This window comes from Gossypium hirsutum, chromosome A05 (assembly GCF_007990345.1).
Source record: "Gossypium hirsutum isolate 1008001.06 chromosome A05, Gossypium_hirsutum_v2.1, whole genome shotgun sequence".
Lineage (NCBI taxonomy): Eukaryota > Viridiplantae > Streptophyta > Magnoliopsida > Malvales > Malvaceae > Gossypium > Gossypium hirsutum.
In genome coordinates, this window is record NC_053428.1 from 22838013 (window position 1) to 22863800 (window position 25788).

Below are 25788 nucleotides of genomic sequence, written 5' to 3' on the forward strand. Positions count from 1 at the left end.
AACAACTTGAAGAAAAGAGTAAGTAAAAAAAATTGAATGGCTAGTAAAATGATGAAAAATTGTGGCCTTTCTCTTTCGGTAATGAATACGGGGGTCATCTGAATTTATTGGGTTGCAGCCAATGCCTTACACAGGGAATGTGCAATTTGGGGTGGCTAAGGGCTCCCATCTTTTGAATAAGGATGGCTAACCAACTTAAATTTCTACATAGACTCCATCAGTCTATGCCTCATGTTTTCTTTTTTTCGAAAATAATAACATTTCTACTAGGTTAAGCTTTCTTGTGCTTCAGCAAATGCATCCAAATTTGGAATTATTAACCCAATTTTTTTGGTTTCGGATTAGAAGTATTCATGTGTAATTACGAGTACGAGTTCTTAAGAAGAAAATAAGATTTTTTGTATTTCAAGTATAAATCTGATATTCAAGCATGATTGAAAAAGAATAATTCAATAACAATACAATGAAAGAATCTGTGACAAAATTATACCGCCAAAATATATATTTTATACACTGACATGCTCTCATGTCTTATAATCTTTGTTTAAGACTTTCAAGCCAGTGTAGAGCAAGTTGAGGTTGCAGGGTCAAACAAAGCAGGAAGCAGATACTTTCTCCCATTCACACCATGTGCGTTGTAGTTAGCGCCAGTTGTGGCGTCCACCGGAACGTCTCCAGCATAGCCTGGGTATGCTCCTTTACCATAAATACCGGGACAAGCAGATGCAGCCTCCAGTGGTGCCTCTTTTGGACCTTGGTAGTACCCATTTCCAAACGGGTTGGTCACTGTCCCAGCCAAGAGGCTAGCCAGGTTGATCACCATCCCATCAAGACCGACATCATTGTTGGGTGCAACCAAAGGTGGGTTCTGTGGTCCGTAGATGGGCTGGTGGAATGGCCATGCGCATTGACCTGGGCACTGTGTCTCGGAGTTACCAACCCAAATATAAGCGAACTTACTGTTGAGACCCTTGCTTGATCCGCCCAAACCTGAACCATGGGTTCCACACCTGCTTGAGCAGAACCCTTCGACAGCCACGTCAGCTGATGTCAAAACAACGTTAATGGCGTTTTTCTGACCACCATTTGATGCTAATTCCATGATCTGTTGATTTGTTAGCGACTTTCCCAAAGAGTAGTTATCGTCGAGGATTTGTGAACCCAATGAGATGGCAAGAGAATAAGGTTTCTTGCTGAGCTGATAGTACTTCTCTGTGGCTTTCCACCATGTGGCGACCGAGGGCTGAGCTATTGTAGGCTTGGAAGACGCAACGGAAGTGACGAAATCGTACACAACCGCACGTTGAGAAGGCTTGAACTTGCCGTACCAAATAAGATTAACAGAGATTTTCCCAGACAGAAGAGGACCATTGTGGTATTGGAAGAGCAAAGGCTGGTCAGGTTGGTCTGACTCAACGAGCCTCCTTGCATCGGCGGTGAAATGTAGCAAAGAGGCCAAGACAATAAGAAACAGAACAAAATTAAATGTAGCCAAAAAAGCCATGATGAAACAAAGAGAAAAAAGAAGAAGCTGAGGTGAAAATGAATGTCTTTGTTTGGTTTGGGATGAAATGAAAGGAGGTAAGGAACATAGTTATAGTGGTGATTTTTTAAGGTAGGAAAGAGCCAAAAAATTTAAAGAGAAAGGTAAAGGAGTGAGGAGGGAGAGGTGGCATGCCAGCCAATTGACGCGTTATATTATAATCAATGACTCTCCCACTCAACCGAAACAATGCGTTAAAAGGATCCAGTTTAACGCCAGCTAAGGGTAGATAAAGACACAGAGACGTGAAGAAAATGACGAAATTGAGTGGGTATTCAGGTGAGGGAGCTTTTGAGGCTGAAGGAAAACGCGTATTAGTGTTTGGGAATTGTGCAGCCAAACCAAGTGGGCGTTTGTTATTGCCTTTTACATTTTCAATAACAGCAACTTGCTGGAATATTAAGATTAATTCAGAATAACTACTTCTAAACCAAACAAAATAATTTTCATACATCAAACATGTCATGTTATTTATTTATTTATGTAACATGAAGAATATGTGGCAAGTTATGTGTTGCCGGTTATAAGCACCTTCATTGATTTGGGATGTTTTGTTGTTTTGTTTCTATTTTTTCCCCTAAATATGTAAGGGAGTGGTTATTGCATTTTGTTTGATTTCCATAAAAAAAAATCATTGATATTATTGTTAGAGATATTTTTAAAAGGACTGTTATTTCTTTTTGAAAGTGTTATAATTATTATATAAATATATAAACAAGTGATTATAAATATCAAATTATTACAACACGAATTATTTATTAAATTAATTAAATTGGATTGAAACTCGAAAATCCACAAGCGTTATAAATTCAAAATTTAACATTTCAATCCTAAGTATTTAAAATACAAGATTTTCGCCTTTATTAATAGAGCCAATAATTATAATTAATAAGAAATTTTAATGATTTTTAATATAATTTATTATAATCAAATTTATATGTACGTATATGGTGATTGTGAGTTTAATCGTTAACATTTATATCTCAATTGTAGTCCACATTGATTGTGGTCTCTTTTTTCTTTTCTTTTGTAAAAACAAAATGGCAATTGTTACGTTAGATCATAGTCCCCATTTAATGTAGACAAAGAAATTATAGAGTAGTTAGAGGTTAAGGTTTAAATATGTGGAAGGTTGATACAGTGTTTTAATTTTGAGATATTGAATTTTTATTAATTTTATTGTTTAGATTAATGATGTGAATGTTTTAATATTTATATTTTTTTATTAATTTAGTCAAAGTATATAATCAATTACAAACATATTTAAATTTTTTTTCCATATTTTCAATAAAAGATATAAAAAATTACAAAAATTAAAAATCTTTAAAATAAAAAAAAAATAATCTTAAATAATTTTAAATATCTAAAAAAGTATTTTTTAAAAAATTGTGTTATTTACTCCATTAATAGCATAATAAATAGAAAAAGATTAATTTCTCAATGTGGAATAATAAAATATTATGGATTAATTTTTTGATATATAGGTGATAAGAGTTTTTTTAATTTCACAATAAGATATCACTAATTGATATTTTTTAAAAATTCTACATAAATAAGATACTCGTTAAATTCACTTATAAAATTAAAAAATTTTATTATCAATATATTCATAACATTCAAAATTATTTATAAATAGGAGGATAAAAGAAAAATGTGTAATATAAAGTTTTCAATCTTTAACAGTTTATTATAATAAATTAATTTCAAATTTTTATAATTATAATTAAATAAAAATATTTCTAAATTTGAAAATAAAAAAATAAGTAACATTTAAACTTAGAAAGCCTGAGTCCAAGTTGTAGAGCGAGATCCAGCTTTTATTCTAACACTATAGTCCTCTTAAATAAAATCCCAGCTTTACTCGTGAGGGATCCAGTTGTAGTCTTGTAGGTTTACTGAACAGTTACAGAATGTTGGGAGTCTTACACTAAACGGTGTTTAGAGATGAAAATGTAGTTTTGCTTGAAACTTGCCTTCTTTTAAATTGTATTAGCAGAGCATTTGTCAGAATAGGACAAAGACATCTGGCATGAAAGAATAAAAAAGCACCCAATCGATGTATAGCTCCTACTATTTTGCTGGCAACTGTTTTGTTTTGTTTTGTTTTTCGTTTGTTTTGTTTTGTTTTTCGACTTGAACCTTCCACAATTTTCAACTTGGATTGTGAAAAAAAGCAAACCGAACTAGTTTGCTGATATATTATTATCCAAAATAAATCAACAAATAAAAGAATTACATTATAAACCGAGTACTGGCTAACACTGATTTTGTTGATGGCTGCTTCAAATGGTTAGACCAAAGTTGAGCAAGATGATGTAGAAGGATCATATAAAGCAGGAAGCAAGTATTTCCTTCCGTTGTTACCACGAGCATTGTAGCTAGCGCCAGTTGTAGGGTCTACAAGTAGGTTTCCTGCATAGCCTGGATAAGCCCCTTTACCATAAATTCCAGGACAAGCCGATGAAGCCTCCAATGGTGCCTCAGCTGGGCCTTGGAAGTAACCATTTCCGAAAGGGTTCGTGACGGTCCCGGCAAAGAGGCTAGCCAAGTTTATAACCATGCCATCAAGACCCACGTTGTTGTTTGGTGCAATCAAAGGCGCGCTTTGTGGTCCGTAGATTGGCTGGTGGAACGGCCAGGCACATTGACCGGGGCACTGGGTCTGGGAGTTACCCACCCAAATGTAAGCGAACTTGGAGTGCTTCTTGGCCTTGACGAGACCATCGGTGGAGCCCAAGGCAGAGCCATGAGTCCCACAGCGGCTCATGCAGAACCCTTCAACAGCAACATCAGATGCTGTTAAAACAACGTTGATAGCATTCTTTTGGTCACCCATTGAAGCTAGCTCAACGATTTGTTTGTTTTTGAGTGATTTGCCAAGCGAATACTTGTCGTCAAGAATCTGCTTTCCCAAAGACAGGGAAAGGGAAGATTTCTTGGAGGTGAGGTGGTAGTATTTCTCAGTGGTTTTCCACCATTGGGCAACCGAAGGCCGGTTGCTTTGCGATGGAGCCGTGGAGGAAAGGGAGGTGACAAAATCAGAGACAATAGCCCTCTCGGAAGGCTTGAACTTGCCATACCAAATCAAATTGATAGTAATTTTGCCAGAAAGAAGGGGACCATTGTGGTATGTCAAGAGCTGAGGCTGGTCTTGCACCACTTCACTCAGCTTCCTAACGGCCAAAGAGATTTGAAACAAAGAGATGACAAGGAAAAGTTTGAGGACACTTTGAGTAAGGAAAGAAGCCATTTTGATTTTTATAGAAAATAAGTAGGAATATATAAAAAGCTGAGAAAGCTTTGAGCTTTGGGTTTTGGGTTGTGGATTTGATCGAGGGGAAATGAGTATATATAGGCCGAGAAATTGTGTTTATTTATTTAATTTAATCAATTTTTTAAAATTTAAAAAAAAGGAAGGGGATAGGGTTTGGAGCTTCGAGACATTGCCAGCAAGCTTAAAATAAAAAACCCAACGGTTCACCCAAGCGTGTTTTTAATAGTAAAAGAGAAAGAAAGCGCGGTCTCCCTGGCTCGCTCAACGTGTCATTTAGTTCACTCACCAATCAGAATCGGTCGTGTTGGGCAATTCCTAGAAAGCGCGTGTACATATGTTCCTTGTGGAAGATGGAAGCATATATATAGGGTATGAAATGAACAGGCTGGAGTTAATTTTATTAAAGCAAGCTGGCTGGCAGTCAAGAGTGCGGGCAAAGTAGTGAAGTCTGGAATCCAAGGTAAATTGACACGTCAGTTTAGTTGCTAGGCTTCAACGCTTAGCCAGCCATACTGTGGACTTGCTTGTTGTTAGCCAGCTAGCTGCTTTTCAAAATCAAAAAACAAAAACAGACTTCTTGGTTCCTGTACTTCTTGCAGGTTAACGTTGGTGTTGTGGTTTAAAGTTTGAACTTGGAAAAAATTTCAAAAAAAATCATATTATTATATACTTAATTTCTTTTTTAGAGGAAGTCAGAAGTTTTGCATTTGGAGATTAAAGTTTATGTTAAATGATTTTCGAACGAGGCAAATATATTACGAGTAGCACAATCATGCTATCCCAGTATGGCATGAGCCTCAACACTGTGCCTGAGAAATGAGCATAGGCATCAAGGCAGGCAAAGACTGCATCCAAAGCATGGTCAAACAACGATGCACCAAGATGGTTGTATCAATTGAGGAGGCACGCTTGAGACAAAGCGTAGAATTAAGATCCCCACGGGATTTCATTTCATTTTAAAAACCAAATCATGAACTGTGTTATTGCTTACAAGACCAAATTAAAAGTATAGCAAACATAAAAAAATGTCACGAGCTTTATTAAAAAAGTGTCCAAAACCTAATCTAGTAGCAATCACGAGGCATGCTAAATTGTTATCTAGTAATTACTTGGACCACATGATTCGTATATCTTAATTAACAAAAATATTATAATATGTTGAATCAATGAATTGGTTGCCAATGAGTCCACTTACAATGCCCTAAAGTCCCGAAATACTCAAAACATTAAACAATTACTGCATCGTGTCGTGTCTGATGGGAATTTTCATATTCTACCTGCCTTCTTACATACTTGCATACATTTCCCATTTATTTATATCTTCAGTTTTGATATTTCTAAATTGTTTTTCGTTTTCTAACTGCAACATTTCTCCGAATCTAATCCCTATTTTTTGCAATCCGAAATCTAATCATGAATTTGTTGTTCCAATAGGGTCGGAAGCGTGTAAATTATTGTTCTAAAAAATCACACAAAGTTCAATTCCCAGGGAAGAGAGGTGGATCACATGGATCTCTTAAATACCAAGTCTTTCCTTAGACAGAATATCCCTTCTATAGTAATTTAATAGCACAATTAAATACTACTATTATACCCTCAAATATTGAAAGAAAAATAGGACAAGAAAGAACACAAGAGTTTTAACGAGGTTCGGTAAATTATACCTACGTCCTCGGGCACTAACACCAGATGATAACTTTACTATCTCCAAAGTATTACAAACAAATAGAATTCCTTAAGAATTCTCAAATGGGAGAAGAGAGAAAACTAAGAGAGAAAGATTGGTTGGGATGGTTGAAATGAGAAATGGTTAGGCCTATTTATAGTTGAAGTTCAGGGACTAACTTGCAAATGGCCTAAAAAATTAGGAACCAAAATTGCAATTATCCCTTTCAACTTTAAACAACTTGCCAACTATTTTTTTCTTTCGGTGCCAATTGCACCTCCCACCATTTTTGACTTTTCAACCCCTTTTTAATTTAACTTATCAACAATCTCCACCTTGAAGATTTGATTAAGATAATCACATCTTCACACACTTCCTTCAACTCCCCAAATTCGATAAAGCTATCTTTTGTAGTGCCTCCAAATGCGCTCTCGAGCGCCATACACCTAAAGGTGCTCAAATTCTCAGGATGTTAATCAAGTTCAAACAATGATTAAACTTGATTGTTGTTACCACCTTGGTCATCATATCTGCGGGATTATCTGTTGTCGGAATCTTCTCAAGTAGAATTTTTCCTTTTTCAAAGACTTCCCGCACAAAGTGATATCTTACGTCGATATGCTTGGTTCTTGAATGATAGACTTGATTTTTCGCTAAATGAATAGCACTCTGACTGTCACAATATAGACTAATGTGACTTTGAACAACTCCCAAGTCTTTCAATAATCCATTAAGCCAAATAGCCTCCTTAACAGCTTCTGTAACTGCCATATATTCTGCCTCTGTAGTAGACACAGCTACTGTAGACTGTAAGGTAGACTTCCAACTCACTGGGGCTTTCGCAAGAGTAAACAGATACCCCGTAGTTGAACGACGTTTATCTAAATCACCAGCAAAGTCAGAATCAACATATCCAACTACAAACTGACCAAGTGCTTCATCCTGTTCAAAAATTAAACCAACATCTACGGTTTTTCGAAGATACTGTAGAATCCATTTCACAGCTTGCCAATGTCCTTTTCCAGGATCATGCATATACCTGCTCACAACTCCAACAGCTTGTGAAATGTCAGGCCTCGTACACACCATCGCATACATCAAACTCCCAACTGCATTAGCATATGGGACTTTCGCCATATATTCTCTTTCTTCTTCAGTTTTCGGAGATAATTGAGCACTAAGTTTCAAATGAGAAGCAAGTGGGGTACTTACATGTTTTGTGTTTTCATTTACACCAAAACATTGTAATACCTTTTTCAGATATTGCTTCTGATTCAAACAAAGCTTGCCTCTCTGTTTATCTTTACTTATCTCCATGCCGAGAATCTTCTTGGCCTCACCTAGATCTTTCATCTCGAACTCTTGATTCAACTGAGCCTTCAGCTTATCTATCTCATTTTGGCTCTTCGAAGCGATTAACATATCATCAACATACAAGAGTAGATAAATGAAAGATCCGTCATGCAGCTTCTGCAAATACACACAATTGTCATATTTGCTTCTTGTGTACTTCTGCCTTCTCATAAAGCTATCAAATCGCTTGTACCACTGCCTCGGGGATTGCTTCAATCCATATAGCGATTTGTTAAGCTTACAAACCCAATTTCTACCACCAGCATCTGTGTATCCTTCTGGCTGAGTCATATAGATCTCCTCTTCTAACTCACCATGCAAGAAAGCCGTCTTAACATCAAGTTGAGCTAGCTCCAAATTCAACTGTGCTACCAAGGCCAACAAAATTCTAATGGAGGAATGCTTCACAACAGGGGAAAATACATCATTGTAGTCAATTCCCTCCTTCTGAGCGTAGCCTTTAGCTACCAATCTTGCCTTGTAGCGAATATCCTTCTTGCTAGGAGATCCATCTTTCTTTGCGAATACCCACTTGCATCCGATTGCCCTTTTACCTTTCGGTAATTGCGCCAACTCCCAAGTATTGTTCTTCAGGAGAGACTGCATTTCTTCATCCATGGCGCTTTTCCATTTATCACTTTCTAAGCTTTGCATTGCTTCTTGATAAGTGATAGGAATATCATCAACAACGGGAAGGGCGTAGGCCACCATATCAGTAAATCGAGCAGGTTTACGAATTTCTCTCCGTGGCCTTGCAACTGCAACTGGTTCTGGTGTACTTAGTGGTTCTTGGGTCAGAACCTCTTCAACCTCTAATTCCTCCATTGTGGCTGGAGAATTAGACTTATTAACTGGGCAAATCCCCATCTGCTCAAACTCCATCTGTTTTGGAGTACACTCCACCTGCTGTGGAGTATTGCTCGTCTGAATATCTTTATCTGCTACCTTTTTCAATGTGGCAGATTCATCAAAGGTAACATCTCTGCTACAGATCATTTTCTTTGTGCTTAAGCACCAAAGACGAAATCCCTTCACTCTAGAAGTGATTCCCATAAAGAGAGCTTTCTTTGCCCTCGGATCTAACTTTGACTCCTTCACATGGTAATATGCAGTGGATCCAAACACATGTAAGGAATCATAATCTGTAGCCGGTTTTCCAGACCATACCTCCATAGGAGTTTTTCTTTCTAATGCAGATGATGGCAAACGATTAACAAGATGGCCAGCGTATGTCACAGCCTCAGCCCAAAATTGCTTGCCCAACTCAGCATTGGACAACATACATCGAACTTTCTCCAGCAATGTTCGATTCATACGCTCTGCCACTCCATTCTGTTGTGGTGTATCCCTAACTGTGAAGTGTCGAACAATACCATACTCTTGGCACACATCGAAGAACGGATCACTTTTATATTCCCCTCCATTGTCCGTCCTAAGCCGCTTGATTTTCTTGCCAGTCTGGTTTTCGATCATAGTTTTCCATTTAAGAAAAACTCCAAGCACTTCATCTTTAGTTTTCATGGTATACACCCAAACTCTTCTGGAAAAGTCATCAACAAAAGTAACAAAGTAGTGTTTTCCTCCCAACGAAGGTGTTTTGGAAGGCCCCCACACATCTGAGTGAATATATTCCAAAATACCTTTTGTATTATGGATAGCAGTGCCGAATTTCACTCTCTTTTGCTTTCCCAGAACACAGTGCTCACAAAATTTTAATTTGCAAGCCTTTGCACCTTTCAACAATCCTTGCTTTGCCAGAATTTGCAAGGATTTTTCGCTGGCATGTCCCAACTTCATATGCCACAACTGCATTGAGTCCAAGTCTTTGTTACCGGAAGCTGCAGCGACTGCTCCAATAACTGTACTACCTTGGTAGTAATACAAGTTATTTTTTCTGATGCCCTTCAATATCACAAGTGCGCCAGATGTCACTTTCAAAATCCCATCTCTCATAGTAACAACTGAACCATTGGATTCCAAGGCTCCCAATGAGATGAGATTTTTCTTCAAACTGGGCACGTACCGAACATCAGTCAGAACTCTGGTTGATCCATCTTGATTCTTTAATTGGATTGAACCTATCCCAACAGTTTTACAGGCATTGTCATTGCCCATATAAACAACTCCTCCATTTAGTTCTACTAAATCAGAGAACCACTCCCGGTTAGGGGACATATGATAGGTACAACCCGAATCCAATATCCACTCATCTGAATGGAACGACGATGATGATGCAACCAGTGATAGTTCAGAGTCACTAGTATCATGCTTTGCAACACAAGCATCTACAGCAGCTTTTCCCTTATTCTTCAGCTTTGGACAATTTTTCTTCCAGTGGCCTTTCTCATGACAAAAAGCACATTCATCTTTCCCGAGTCTGGACTTTGACTTTGATCTCCCCTTTTGAGTTTTCTTCCGAGTGTATGAACGACCTCGGACTACTAAAGCTTCTGTATCTCTGATTGAGTTTTTCTGTTTGTCCTTTTTTCTCTGTTCATAACTGTATAAGGCCGCACAGACTTCGCTCAGAGATATATCACTCCTGCCATGAAGTAGAGTAGTTTCTAGGAACTCAAACTCCTCAGGAAGTGACCCCAACAGCATCAAAGCCAAATCTTCATCTTTGAATGTCTCATCCATATTCAGCAAATCAGTGACTAACTGATTAAATTTGGTGATGTGATCATTCATTGTGGTACTTGGGACGTATGTGAAGCGAAACAGTCTTTTCTTCAAGTGGAGCTTATTTTGACTGTTTTTCTTCAAAAATTTTTCTTCAAGTGCCACCCACAACTTATTTGCAGAAGTCTCCTTTGAAAAAGCATACCTCTGCTCTCGAGAAAGGCATGATCGAATTGTGCCACATGCCAACCGATTGATCGCCTTCCAATCTTTCTCCTGTACATCATCTGGTTTCTCTTCATCAATGGCAATGTCTAGACCCTGCTGAAAAAGGGCATCTAGAACCTCACTTTGCCACATACCAAAATGGCCCGTGCCATCAAAGATCTCCACGGCCAATCTTGCATTTGCAATTGTCGGTCTTGTCCACATGGACGATGTTGAAGCTCCTACACCGACTGTTTTCTCCATAATCTTTCAATATACCTAAGGAAATCTTTTCTGATGTGGAAGATCAGTTTAAACTGCAACCACAGAGCATACTACGATTAACCTTCGGCTCTTGATACCACTTGTTGTTCCAATAGGGTCGGAAGCGTGTAAATTATTGTTCTAAAAAATCACACAAAGTTCAATTCCCAGGGAAGAGAGGTGGATCACATGGATCTCTTAAATACCAAGTCTTTCCTTAGACAGAATATCCCTTCTATAGTAATTTAATAGCACAATTAAATACTACTATTATACCCTCAAATATTGAAAGAAAAATAGGACAAGAAAGAACACAAGAGTTTTAACGAGGTTCGGTAAATTATACCTACGTCCTCGGGCACTAACACCAGATGATAACTTTACTATCTCCAAAGTATTACAAACAAATAGAATTCCTTAAGAATTCTCAAATGGGAGAAGAGAGAAAACTAAGAGAGAAAGATTGGTTGGGATGGTTGAAATGAGAAATGGTTAGGCCTATTTATAGTTGAAGTTCAGGGACTAACTTGCAAATGGCCTAAAAAATTAGGAACCAAAATTGCAATTATCCCTTTCAACTTTAAACAACTTGCCAACTATTTTTTTCTTTCGGTGCCAATTGCACCTCCCACCATTTTTGACTTTTCAACCCCTTTTTAATTTAACTTATCAACAGAATTCACTGATAAAAAAACTGAACTTCAAGCCATGGTTTTTAGCTATGCATAATAAGAGTTTTGGGAATTCCCAATTATGAATTCATTGAACGAGGATGATCTCAGTGTCAAAGTGTTCCCCTTCTTCACACCCATTTTCCTATATTTATGTGTTGAATTGAGCTGTGCTTAATAAGACTTTTGGGAAACCATCATTTTGAGATGATCGGAAGTCAATATTGGCACTTTCTCAGAAAGTAATTGAGTGGAGCCTTCACTGGAATTGTCAACTCTCCCATATTTCCAACTCCATCGACGTTGCATATTCAATTGCAGTCCATGATTTTGGTGCTGGAATTATTTTATTCGCATAACCCTTGAAGAAATCAGTTTTAAGTGCGTGAGTAGAGCATATTATATTCCATTAACAGCGCACTTAGACACCTCGGATGCCGCCAAAGCAGCAGCATCCGATGAACTCGAGCAGAGCATCCAGCCTGTCTGAGAGTAGATGAGCTTGCTTTTGTTCCCATACTTGCAAACATGGTCACCAATTGCTTTGATTTCTTCAAAACCTGCAGGAGTGATGCTTTGAAACTCTAAATTAATTAAACATTCAATCCCCGGTACTCAATCCATTGAAAAGTAACATCAAAGCCATGATATTCAACCATGATTGCATTAATTGAGAAACGATGGGCAGGGTGAGAGGGCCTTTCATCTATCTATTTTATGATTTTGATAAAATGTCCACTCACAAAATGAGGCATGGCATCCACCTCTATGAAGCATGGGATGGGGAAGGCTCTGCTCTATTTCTTACAGTAGTCCCAAACATTCTGGAATATTCCCCATGGATGTGACATTGCAGTGAAGTTTTGTCTGTGGGTATATAAAGCTAACTTACATGGGGTTAAAGATTCTTATCGTGGAGAACATTTCAAAAACCAGAACAATTTTTAATTTAACCACAATGGTAATAAATCTTGCAGGGTTCATGCACATAATTAAAGAATTGGTTAAGTTTTGAATATCGACTTCAAATTTTAATCTTTTATATTGAATAATAACGCAGTTTAATGATGTAAAACGAGGCGGCAACACCAATAGATAAGAGCATCGATCCAAAAACAAATCTTCAAACTGAAGGGAATGGAAATGCGACGCAGCATAAGGTAAGAGGCTTTTTTTACAACACCTGCTGCCCATACCTCTTTAAACAATTATATTTAAATCGATTTGCGAGCTTTAAATTGATGTAAGCATTAGCTAAAGTTGTCCTAATCTCCATGCAAAAATAAAATGGGTTCAAAAAAGTGAATAAATAAAGGGAAGATTCTCGCTAGATGTTCTCACCTCACATCTTTTCCCAATTTTCACGATCTCTACATTTTTTCTTTAACTGCGTAGCTGCCAATGAAAGCTACCGTGCAACCGCTACCACTTTCTCAGTGCATGTACCAACTTACCCATGTCCCAATATCCAAATTCAAGCTCCCTTTGTCTCTTGCAATTTCAGAATCTTTGGTTCCATTTTTTTTTATCTTGAAAGCTTTTCGAAATGAGTTTCCATTGGTTAGCCAAAACACTTCCTCTTGTTATTGTACTGATTTACCTAAGCTTAGCCAATGTTTGCCTCGGAGCAAGAAAGCTAAACTCTTTATACTAGCAACCACCCCTGGCTTTGACTTACCATAACGGCGCATTGCTTGAAGGCAATATTCCAGTCTCTATTCTCTGGTATAGTGAATTCTCACCTCCTCAGAAATCCATCATTGCTGATTTTCTACTCTCTCGGATCCCTCCCCTGCAAAACCCTTGGTTTCTCTTTGGTGGAACACTATCCAAACTTACATGAAAAAAGCAGGCAGAAGCGATGCTCGTATTGTTTTAGCAAATCAAGTCACCGATACGAACTATTCTATCAGAAAAATTCTGAAAAAGTCTCAAGTTTCCTTGTTGGCTAAAGGAGTTCACTCCAAACCTCATGGATTGACTCTTGTTCTTACAGCCAAAGACGTGGCTGTCGAAGGCTTTTGCATGAGCAACTGTGGATTCCATAGCTCGAACGCTAAGTAAAAGTCCGTGTTTGTATGGGTTGGAAACTCGGAGACTCAATGCCCAGGTCAATGCGCTGTTAAAGTTATGTGTGTATGGAGTTTGATTGAGTCAAGTAGTTGATTAAAAAGATCATGTTTTATGTAAATAATCTGTTAATAATTTATTAATATTTTACTGTTATTGCTCCTCTAATTTGGGTATTCTATTATAGTAGGATTTTTATTTACTAGCTATTAGCTGATGGAATTTTACCTATTTAAAGGCATTGATCAGTGACTAATAAAATGTAAAAATCAATTCAATTCTCGTCTGTCTCTATCGCTAGTCTTTTTTTTTATAGAATAAAAATTTAGCAGTAGCTTTTATTTTTCAACATGCGCTTGGTCATTCCACCAGCCCATTTACGGACCACAAACGCCGCCAATGGAGACGTGGGTGTGGATGGCATGATCATAAACATGGCTAGTCTTCTGGCTGGGGCCGTCACCGACCCATATGGAAATGAAAGGAAATACTTGCTACCAGCCTTGTATGACCCTGTTACTTCTCAATGTTCAACGCTTGTCTGAGACCCTCATGGGAATTTTAAGTTTGTACTATCTATTAATCTGCTGTTATATGTGTAAATAAATCTTATCCTTACTATATTTCTTACGCTATCTTACCTATAAAATGAGTTTGTATGAGGGGGGAATATAAAGAATTTTATAGTGGAGGATCAGGTAAAAATATTATCACCAATAAAATTACAAATTTTATGAGGCAAATTTAAAAATTTTATTTTTTTCATTAAAAATTAATTAATTTACATTACATGTGGGCATGTCGCATGTCATTATTTAATTATTGTATCAATTATTTTAATTTTTAACGGTGTAAATAAATAATTTTTTTAATAAAAATAAACAATTTACTTAATTTTTAAATAGAAATGCTAAAAGTAATATGCTCCCCTACATGAGTCTCATGCAGTTTTGATAAATTACTATCCGCTACTTGGTTAATATTAGAGAAACAACAGTTTGGTTATTTAAAGTTTACGTAAGAAATAGATGAATTTTAAGTTGGAATGTTAAAGTTAAAAAAGTTTAAAAATCATAGTGTATTTATTAGGTTTATATCTTTTTAGGGATAAATATAAAAATATATGTATATATAGACTTTAGTTTAATGTGCATTTTCATATATGAACTTTAATTTTGTAAAATTTTATATATGAAAATTTGATTTAAATTTAATTTTTTTAGAAATTACTAACACAAACTAATAAGAATATAATTTACCTTCTAAAAGGTATATGTTTTATAATTAAATTGATGTAAAAAAACTAAGGTAAACATAATTCATTCTGGCTATTGATTAGTTTTGTGAACCTCTTAAACTAAAGACCTTCGTCCTTTGGTAATTATTACATAGGACAACATTTGCGGCTATAAATTTAGCCCAACAGCCCCTGGCCGACTTACAAGCCTTTAAAACAATAGTTGATAACTGCCCTCAACAACCCATTTCTGCCTAATTACAAAGATTTGGTTAATCACGTCTTCCGAATTGTGAGAGAGTTAATAGATGAGAGTATTGTATGAACACAATTTAGTAACATAAATTAATCATTAATTGAAAACTGCCCATCACAATTGAGAAAAAGTAAGTATTTAAAAAAAACAAATCCCTTACAAAATTTGCTATAAGAAATTTACTAAACACTAACTCCATTAAAAATTTAATTTTTATCCTCGTTGCACGCAAATTACAGGTTTTCTATATTATTTAATAAATTACTTTTATTTAGTACAATTAATATAAATAATCAATATTAAAGATAATTAAAATATAGTCTTCGAAAAATAAAAAATTTTGAAATTATAATTTATGTAATCATACAATATTAAAAATTTTATATGATCTATACAATATTTAAAATACAAACATATTGCACACTCGTACTTTGTACTCTTCAATCTTCATTTATTTGATCTTTGCAAAACATAGATAAATTGCTCGTATGAAAATTAGCAACCCGTGACCATATTTCATATTTATCAATTCACATAATGTCAATGAGAGGATACCGTTAATTCTTTAATCAAGTTATGGATTCCATTTTTACTACTAAAATCATGCCATACACAAGTCATGTACCCAACATATCGGCTATGGGTTGGATCATATTTAGAGCATAAACTTTCACTTATATCAAAGCACTTGAGTTACATACGCATGGTCAATGACTAACTCAGGATTTAGGTAATTCACACCATGAATGTCACAAGTGAAATAATTCACAAATGGATTCAGAATTAATTCAACTTGGGTTCAGCCCAATGTATCATCTATATCTCTACCCGTGGAGCCAACTGCTCCGATAGCCAAAACTAGTCATCTTCCCAATTGGAATTGTAGACAACATAATTGTAACACCCCTTACCCGTATCCAACACCGGAATAGGGTACAAGGCATTACCAAAACACATACACTTGTAAACGTATTTAACCGAGTTATAAAATTTCATCAAAATTAAAACTTTCAAAATAATTAACATGTTTCTATAACTTTTCACAATATATCCTCAAAATATTATAATCATAATAATTAGGGCCTACCAGACCCGATACATACTCATGCAATTTAATGCTTCATTTCCATTTCATTCAATTCGCAATTTCTCATGCTCATAATTTAAATCATATCACTAGCAATTTCCATTTAATTCACGTACAATTCAATGACATCAAATTCAAAACTAATACGTATTTACCATTTAACTCAATGTTTATTGATTATACCATTCAATAACACATTTATGAAATTCTCAATTTAGCAATGAAAATATCACTTTAGTTTGAATAACAACATCGTCCTGATATAAATACACTACCACTTATCCATTTACTTTAATTCTTTTGGGCCCATTTGTCACTTACCATCCTTAATCAAATTAGGGAACGGTCACGGAAAATTGAGTACTTCACTTTCACTTTGCCATAGTATAACTATGGTCTTACGTATGATCACTTATCACTTGTCCCTGATCAGATAAGTGTAGCCACCTATCACTTTGTTTCTTGATCAGATAAGTGTAGCCACCTATCACTTTGTTTCTTGATCAGATAAGTGTAGTCACTTATCACTTTGTCTATTGATCAGATAAGTGTAGCTAAAGCTATCACTTATCACTTTGTCTCTTGATCAGATAAGTATAGCCGAAGCTATCACTTATCACTTTTCACTTGTCACTTGATCAGATAAGTGTAGCCGAAGCTATCACTTATCACTTTGTCACTTGATCAGATAAGTATAGCCGAAGCTATTACTTATCACTTTCCACTTGTCACTTGATCAGATAAGTGTAGCTAAAGCTACCACTTATCACTTTGTCACTTGATCAGAAGTACTCAAATCCGGCGTTCCGCTCAATTTGATCATTTATTCATATATCAGGCTTACCAACATGTGTTAATTCATAAACCATTCATGGTATTATTTCATGCCAAATCATATACTGAATATACATACACACATACTATGAAACTTTATTTTCACACATGAGCTTAAACCATGACCAATAATGCACAAAAATAAGCATCATTCATATTTCATCGTTTATGAGTTATAATCAAACATATGACCATTTATACACGAATCATTCATATATTTCCCAATTTTCCTCCTCCTCCTCTCCATTCCACATCCTTAATGTGTATAACACACTTAAACAACATTAACCATAATTTCAATATTCACTAACATGTATGTTCAAAGCTGTTTATCCGAGTCAGAGTCACTAAATTATTTTTATCCGGAGCTACAGAGCTCCAAATTAAGATCCGTTAATTTTCCCTGAAACTAGACTCACATATCTTCATACCATAAAATTTTCATAATTTTTGGTTCAGCCAAATAGTACATTTTATTCTCTAAAGTTTCCCCTGTTTCGCTGTCTGACAGTTCCGACCACTCTTCACTAAAAATTAATTATCTCATTGTACAGAATTCGGATGATGTTTTAGCTTGTTTCTTCTAAAAATAGACTCATTAAGGATTCTAACCATATAAACTATAACTCATAATCATTTTTGTACAATTTTTAATGATTTTCCAAAGTCAGAACAGGGGAACCCGAATTCATTCTGACCTTGTCTCACAAAATCTATTATATCTCATGATTTACAATTCCATTGCTCACATCATTTCTTTTATAAGAAACTAGACTCAATAAGCTTTAGTTTCATATTTTATTCATCCTCTAATTCAATCTCTACAATTTTTGGTGATTTTTCAAAGTTACACTACTGCTGCTGTCCAAAACTGCTTTAGTGCAAAATGTTGATTTCCATTTTGCCCCAAATTTCACAGTTTATACAATTCGGTCCTTTCTCAATTAACCCCTCAATTAATCTAATTTTCTCAATTAGTACTTTACTAGACATTATAAGTTGTTACACAACTATTGAAATTCAGAATTTCCACATATAACTCTATCTTCAAACTCTTTTACTATTAGGTCCCAAACATTCACTTTCTATTCAATTCTTTCAATAAAATCAGCATATGAATAATTTAAAGCTCTAATTTCATGCTAAATCATCATATACTTCCAGCACATATTCATATCAACTTTCAACTTCTTTCATAAAATCAAAAACTAATGGATTTAACAAGTGGGCCTAGTTGTAAAAGTCATAAAAATACAAAAATTTCAAGAAATAGTCAAGAATTGAACTTACTTGTAATAAAAATATGAAGAACCAGCTTGAAGAAGCCCTTCCATGGTGTTTTAGCTGATGAGAATTCAGAAAAATGAAGAGAAATCTAGATAATTCCACTTGGGTCCTAACTTTATTAAGCAAATTTTGCAATTTTCCAATTTTGCCCTTAATTCTCCTTACTTTCTTGCTGATTTCATGCCTCTGCCGTCCAGCCCAAATAGACCTTGGGTCTATTTTCCTTTTAAGCCCTCTTCCTTTTATCATTTAAGCTATTTAATCATTTCCCCAAAATTTTGCATTTGTTACAATTTAGTCCTTTTTGTTCAATTAATTATCGGAACTTTAAAATTTCTTAACGAAACTTTAATACTAACTTTTTAACACTCCATAAATATTTATAAAAATATTTATGGCTCAGTTTAAAATCCCCGAGGTCTTGATACCTCATTTCGATTCTAATTATTTTAATATTTATTTATAGTGCACTATTCACTATTTCAAAAATTTTCCTAACTTCATATTTAACTTATACTTACTAAATTAATAATATTTTCTACCCATTTGTCGAATTTAGTGATCTCGAATCACCGTTCCGACACCTCTGAAAATTCAAGCCATTACATTTTTTTTCGTCGGATTTGTGGTCCCGAAACCACTGTTCCGACTAAGCCTAAGATCGGGCTATTACAATAATAATCGTTCTAAGTATTTGAATCAAATGTTCACTTTAATTTTTTGACGGGATTACGGACTTGTTTAGACTATCTACTGAAATAAGTTGTCTTTCTCGTATTTAGACTTTCTTACAGTGCCACTTATCACCAGTTTGAACTTAGACAATCAATAAGCTAATTTTTGTTTGTCACAATTTTGTTATGTATACAAAATATGGAAGAAAGAAATACAAAAGACGTAATAGTGAAATATGAAATTAACTTTATTTATTCATCGTTTAAATACATAGAAAACAGTTACATGTTTACTACAATATGAACATATTTCCCCACATTCTAAATAGGTCGGGCCTCGAGTAAGCTTTTTTTGGCCTGAGCTTGTAAATTTTTTTTATTGTTTTGTCACAGTTTTACTTTTGTTTCTATTGTTTTGTTGTCATTTCGCTATTATATTGCTACTTATTTTTTGTTATTGTTTGGATATTATATAACTGTGGTTATATTGTTAATTTTACTATTATTTTAGAGGCATTTGCTTGCTAAATTGCACCTCTTTTAGTGTTATTTAAATATAAATATTTTTTAAAAAAATTATTTTAAATTTAATGAGAAATATTTATTTTAATGTTTATAGTGTATTTGATATTCTATTTTTTTAAATTTGTTTTTATATTAAAATATAATACGCATGGGCTGAGTTTGACTAAAATTTTAAACCTATTTTTTAAGTCTGGCTTGATCCTAGAAATTTAACTTAAAATTTTATTGAGATCCAGCCTGACCTATCATCAACTTTAAATGTAATACATGTGCTTTTTATCCAATGAAAAGAAATTATGATTTGATAATTATAATAATATTTCTTTTATCTTATAAATAAATAAATTATAAAAAGAAATAAGATAAGAAAGAAAAAGTTGGATTTATGAGTTGATATAAAATTGATAATGGAGTTGAGGGATTTGATTTAATGTAAGTGAAAGAGAAAGAGAATGTAGCATTTAATGTCTGTGTCATTGTTACTAAAATTTCCTTTTGGAATTTTTTTGTTAACTTTAGTCAAACATAATGAAGATCAGATAATTTGCATTTTGGTAATAACCCAACTTAAGAAACGCAGCAATGGGAATGGGGAATGCTGAATTTCACATAATAATAAAAATACATAATATAAGTTGAATTAGGTGTCTAACTTGTGATGAAAATATGAGTAGATGGGTACCACAAATTTGGTAACAGTGGGTTAAATTTAATTAACACATAAGAAAGCGAATGAGGTTAGGAAACAGTAATTCATTGCTTACCTAATCTTTTCACTGTAGTGTGACTTGCATTTTAGGTTTGCTTCTTAAAGTAAATCCCCATTTTCAACGTAATTATATATTCAGTTTGGTTTAGCAGAAATAATGGAACAATGATTTAAGTTTGGTTGGACGAGCAAAGGGGGAAAGTGGTCCAAATGTTATCTCCTCCTCCATCAACTTATACCCAATTTGGCTACTTACACATCAAGGAATCGTATGGGTTAAGGCGGTGGGAATAGTCAGCCGCCGCCTAAGAAGAGTGAGGAATCTGATTGGGTCGTCCATTCAAGGCTTAACTTCATATCTAAGAAGAGTGAGGAATCTGATTTGATTCCTTCAGTAACCGGTAAGAAGGCAATTCAAATCTCACTTTCTTTTCATTCTCAAATGCACTTTTAATTTAACCATAATGTTTCATCCTCTATTCTACCAAATTTAGCTACTTTTTTATTTTAATTTATTTTGTAATTAAGAAATTATTCTAGTATAAAAAGTTGAAAATGCCACTTGCATGAGGGCTATAAAAGGGTCTCGAATCTCCCCCAATCAAGGCATATATCGTTCTTTTATACTCTTATTTTTTCAAATTGAGAAATATCATTCAACAATGGGTTCCTTGAGTCATAGGCATCATGCAGTATGTATTCCTTTCCCTGCTCAAGGCCATATCAATCCTATGCTAAAGCTAGCTAAAATACTTCACCAGAAGGGCTTTTATATCACTTTTGTCAACACTGAATTTAACCATAAACGTATACTTAAATCTCGAGGACCTGATGCTCTTAATGGTCTCCCTTCTTTTCGTTTTGAGACTATTCCCGACGGCCTTCCGCCGACCGACGTCGATGCCACCCAAGACATCCCTTCCCTCTGCAACTCCACTAGCAAGACTTGCTTACCCCATTTCAAACAACTCCTCCGCAAGCTAAACGATTCTGCGTCCACATCCAAAGTTCCCCCTGTTTCTTGCATTGTTTCGGATGGTGTCATGAGCTTCACTCTTGATGCAGCTAAAGAACTAGGCGTCCCTGAAGTTCTGTTTTGGACCACAAGCGCTTGTGGCTTCCTTGGTTACGTTCACTATCACCAATTAATGGAAAAGGGTTATACGCCTCTCAAAGGTAATTTTTATCATCCAACATTTTAGCTCTACTTCCACCACTGGCACTAGTGCCGCCATTGATGTTGGGTTTAATTATTGTTATTTTCGATTTGTAGATGAAAGCTATTTAACCAATGGGTACTTGGATACCGTCATAAATTGGATACCGACAATGGAAGGTATCCGATTGAGGGATCTACCTTCTTTTCTTAGAACAACTGATTCGAATTTTGTTATGCTTGATTTTATTTTCTCTGAAACCAAAAGAGCTCAGAAGGCGTCAGCAATTATATTGAACACGTTTGATGATTTGGAGCACGAATCATTGGACGCACTCAACTCAATGCTACCCCCAGTTTACTCAGTGGGTCCTTTGCATCTTGTTTTGAATCACAATGTGGATAATAGTGAATTGAAACAAATAGGATCGAATCTTTGGAAAGAAGAGCCCGAGTGCCTCCAATGGTTAGACTCCAAAGAGCCCAACTCTGTTGTTTACGTGAATTTTGGGAGCATCACTGTGATGACAGCTGATCAGCTAAACGAATTTGCTTGGGGGTTAGCAAATAGCAAACAACCTTTTCTGTGGGTCATTAGACCTGATCTTGTTGGTGATGAATCAGCAGTTGTGCCAATAGAGTTCGTAGCGGAGACCAAAGATAGAGGCATGTTGGCAACATGGTGCCCACAAGAACAAGTCCTGAACCACCCTTCGATTGGAGGATTCTTAACACATAGCGGATGGAATTCCACGATTGAAAGCATATCCGGCGGCGTGCCCATGACATGTTGGCCGTTTTTCGCGGAGCAACAAACAAACTGTTGGTATTCATGTACTAAATGGGGAATCGGCATGGAAATCGACAATAATGTTAAGAGGGATAAAGTAGAGAGCCGTGTTAGAGAGCTAATCAAAGGAGAAAAGAGTAAAGATATGAAGAAGAAAGCTGTAGAGTGGGAGAGAAAAGCAAAGGCGGCGACTGTCAAGGCTGATGGCTCGTCTTACATGAATCTTGACAAAATTATCCAACTTTTATGCACACCTAGAGCTTAAAATCAAAGCCTACTTTAATTATTTGATTCAAAAGATATATCTTTTAAGTATTGATAAGGTTATATTTTGCCATTACAAAAATAATGTAACCTTATCACTAATAAAATTTCATTTGTATTATTTATTTGTGTTAAATTATGGAGTATAAATTTAAATATTATACTATACTCTAATCTCACTGTTAATTTCATAAATTTAGAATTTTTAAATCTAATTGTAATGAAAAGTAAAAAAAAAATTATTAAACTGGTGGAAGATGTTGTCTCGTCCTCCATCACCCAAAACCCAATTGGCTACTAACACATAAAGGAAATGGTATGGGTTACGGCGGTCGGAATAGTGTGCCGCCGCCTAAGAATAGTGGGGAATGTGAGTGTGTCATCCATGATGTTACTATTCAACTTCATATCTAGTACTAGTATTGTTTATTCATGAAAAGGAAGAATACTATTGTTTGATCTGATCCCTTCACTCATATTTTAATTTAACAGATAAGAAAGGCAATTCAAATCTCACTTTCTTTTCATTATCTAATGCACTTTAAATAAATCATAATGTTGTCATAGAAATTTAGGAAGGAGTTCCATTTTAGGTTGATTGTTTAGGCTGTCTTTTTTTTTTTTTTAAAGGACCGGACGATAGGAGGTGTGTAGGATACAGCCGCCTCATTAATTAGGAGCTGCTCCACCGTCTAATAGATGTAGGAGACCAAGATTGTGATTAATGTTTCAGCATTAATGGCATCCATTTATTATTTTTCAAAAAATAAAATAAAAAGAAATTAGTCTAGTTGTTAACATGCATATAAACTTAATTTCTTACTTTGGACTAATAATGATTTTATTATGTATAAATGAACAGTAACTAAATTATTAAGGACAATTTCTCAAATTAATCATGGTTTTAGGTTAATATCTTTACTTTTTACTCAAATTTCTATGCCAACATTATGATTTATTGAAGATGGATCTCATCAATTATTGAGATTGGGATCATTTTGGATTTCTTTAACTACAGTATTTGAACATAATTTATTTTTTTTCTACTATCCTAATCTTTTCGGTTGAATTTGATGTACCTTCTAAAAAGTTTTTATATAAAAAATCAAAATAGATTTTCATCATATTATACTTTATTTGTAAGAATAATAGCTTTTTAATCAATTTTCAACTATCTTATGACGTTAAATATTAAATATAATATAAAAATATAGATGACCATAATAGGTGTAGTATGATGTAGTAATATCTATATTTTCATAATGCTTTTAGATGTCTTTAGACTTAATGACATATGATTCAGTTCAAAAGAAGATAAAATTATAAAATAAAAATATATACTTTCTGTACATCTTATATTATATATATTACACTACTTTTAAGTTTTTTTTTTTTTGTCTAAATGCTTGTTTGTTCAACTATTTGAAAAAACTAAAAATATTAATTTTAAGTTTATGTTGATAATTCATAATAAAAACGATAGATTGATAAGTAGTTAATCATCACTTAATGTATATTTCTTTAATAATTCTTTTTATTTTTTAAACATTATTTTTTAAAAATTTTAAATATTACATTTGTGAAACAGTCATATCATATTCTATAGTGTTATAAATAAAAGACAGAATAAAGAATAAAGAGAATTGGAGAGTAAAGAAAGCGTATTTTATTGATCATTATTACAATACTTCTCCAAAATCTATATTTGTATACCTAAGAAGTATAAATGAAATAGAGATCTACTCTTGATGACTATTAGAATTTGAAGTAAATCAAAATTTATCTTGATTTTGATAGATATTCACTTAATAAGATATTCATAACACATAGTTAATTTTAATAAAATATACCAAATAAATTTTATAACTTTAAATTCAATACTTAATTTGATCAAACAACACTTAAATTGTATTACAAATTAATTAGACATCAAAATTTGAAAAAAAAAACTATAATTATAAAAAATAACAAATAATCAAATCACATGTAATGCATTAAAAACATGGACATGTGCTGTTACTTAACTACATTTTTGAGTGCCATTATCTAATATAATAAATGTGTTATGGTGGAAATTAAGGGCAGCGTCCTTATCAAAAAGAGCTTTAAATGGTGAAGGAATACTATTAAAGGATCTCAATAAATATCTCATTTTGCAATTTAAATTATTAAAAAGATAATGCAAGTAATGGAAATACATCAGCCATTTTCATTGACATAACATGAGTTATGCACCTTGTCAGTATCCCAACCAATTTAATAATGACCACGTAATTATTTCTAACTATACTTCATTTTGCACGTCAAACAGAGAAAAATATCCTCATCAATCCTTTTTACACCCATGAATAACCGAACTCTACAATTTTCATTATGGACGAATAGGGAATGCTTCTCTTTTAAATCTATCCTTTGCTTTTAATATGTTTAAAATTTTATTAATTTTTATATTTGTATATTTAATCGTGGTTATAGTTATGTATACTGTGCTCTCAAAGAAAGGAAGAATGAAAGTTTGAACTTTATAATCTATATTATTAAAAGTCACGAATTTCGAACATGAAAAATAAAAAAATAAAAACTGAATTTTAAAACTTGCTTGTAAGACAATTTTTTTTTTTTGTATAAAATTTATTTGTTAGTCAACACCTAAATACTAATTAGGTGAAATAATTACGTATGATGTTATTAAACAAAGCCCGATGTGAGATAATTACGGAAATCCTCAACTGTTGGAGTTGACGAATGACGAAATATGATTCAATAATCACCACTTCTATAATGGGAAAATGATGTGTTGTTTTATCAAAGTTAGCTGCTTTGCCATATCATTTAAGCCAGCAGTAGCTGGCCTTCCCTGGAACAGGTACTTACCGTCAAACCTATACCTCAGCTGTACTCAGATGATTATTATTTGGCTTATTTAGGTGTTTTCCTGATTTATTTTACTTTTCTTCGCTGAACAATTGGAGCATCAATTTTTAATATAATTTAATATTTTTATTGTAACGCTCTTAACCCGAATTCATTATCGAAATAGAGTTACGGAGCATTACCAGAGTTACCGATTTATTTATCAGATGTTTTATTTCACCTAACGTTCATATTTGGAACCAATTAAAATCAAACATATTGTCCCTTAAACGTACTTATTTTTTTCTCGACATGTTTTACTTGAATTTATTACTCGTCCCAATATACTTAATTTTCTTGTATCAACGTATCAAAGATAATCACATATTTACATGTCATGATAAATATCATTCTCTTGCCATTTCTTCATAAACATAAATCAGATA

The 25788-nt window shown here is 34.3% G+C and overlaps 3 protein-coding genes and 1 pseudogene across 3 annotated transcripts; 2 read left to right on the forward strand and 2 right to left on the reverse strand.

The window, feature by feature from the left end:
* Positions 1–377: 377 nt before the first annotated feature.
* Positions 378–2181, reverse strand: LOC107957770 (protein PHOSPHATE-INDUCED 1). The gene has a single exon (XM_016893343.2). The coding sequence runs from the start codon at positions 1502–1504 to the stop codon at positions 554–556; it is 951 nt and encodes a 316-aa protein (XP_016748832.2). The 5' UTR covers positions 1505–2181; the 3' UTR covers positions 378–553.
* Positions 2182–3704: 1523 nt separating this feature from the next.
* Positions 3705–4995, reverse strand: LOC107957769 (protein PHOSPHATE-INDUCED 1). The gene has a single exon (XM_016893342.2). The coding sequence runs from the start codon at positions 4791–4793 to the stop codon at positions 3834–3836; it is 960 nt and encodes a 319-aa protein (XP_016748831.1). The 5' UTR covers positions 4794–4995; the 3' UTR covers positions 3705–3833.
* A 7854-nt stretch (positions 4996–12849) lies between these two features.
* LOC107960662 (protein PHOSPHATE-INDUCED 1-like) lies at positions 12850–14326 on the forward strand (annotated as a pseudogene).
* A 6114-nt stretch (positions 14327–20440) lies between these two features.
* On the forward strand, positions 20441–22655 carry LOC107957768 (7-deoxyloganetin glucosyltransferase). Its single transcript, XM_016893340.2, has 2 exons — positions 20441–21455; positions 21553–22655. The coding sequence occupies exons 1-2, from the start codon at positions 20846–20848 to the stop codon at positions 22488–22490; spliced, it is 1548 nt and encodes a 515-aa protein (XP_016748829.2). The 5' UTR covers positions 20441–20845; the 3' UTR covers positions 22491–22655.
* The last annotated feature ends 3133 nt before the right edge of the window (positions 22656–25788 follow it).

What these genes read in the sequence shown, in the direction of transcription:
- LOC107957769 (XM_016893342.2), bottom strand. Translation starts at nt 4,793, where the DNA reads ATGGCTTCTTTCCTTACTCAAAGTGTCCTCAAACTTTTCCTTGTCATC.
- LOC107957770 (XM_016893343.2), bottom strand. Translation starts at nt 1,504, where the DNA reads ATGGCTTTTTTGGCTACATTTAATTTTGTTCTGTTTCTTATTGTCTTG.
- LOC107957768 (XM_016893340.2), top strand. Translation starts at nt 20,846, where the DNA reads ATGAGGGCTATAAAAGGGTCTCGAATCTCCCCCAATCAAGGCATATAT. An exon ending in GGGTTATACGCCTCTCAAAG is followed by an intron (nt 21,456 to 21,552) that starts GTAATTTTTATC and finishes TTCGATTTGTAG; the next exon opens with ATGAAAGCTATTTAACCAAT.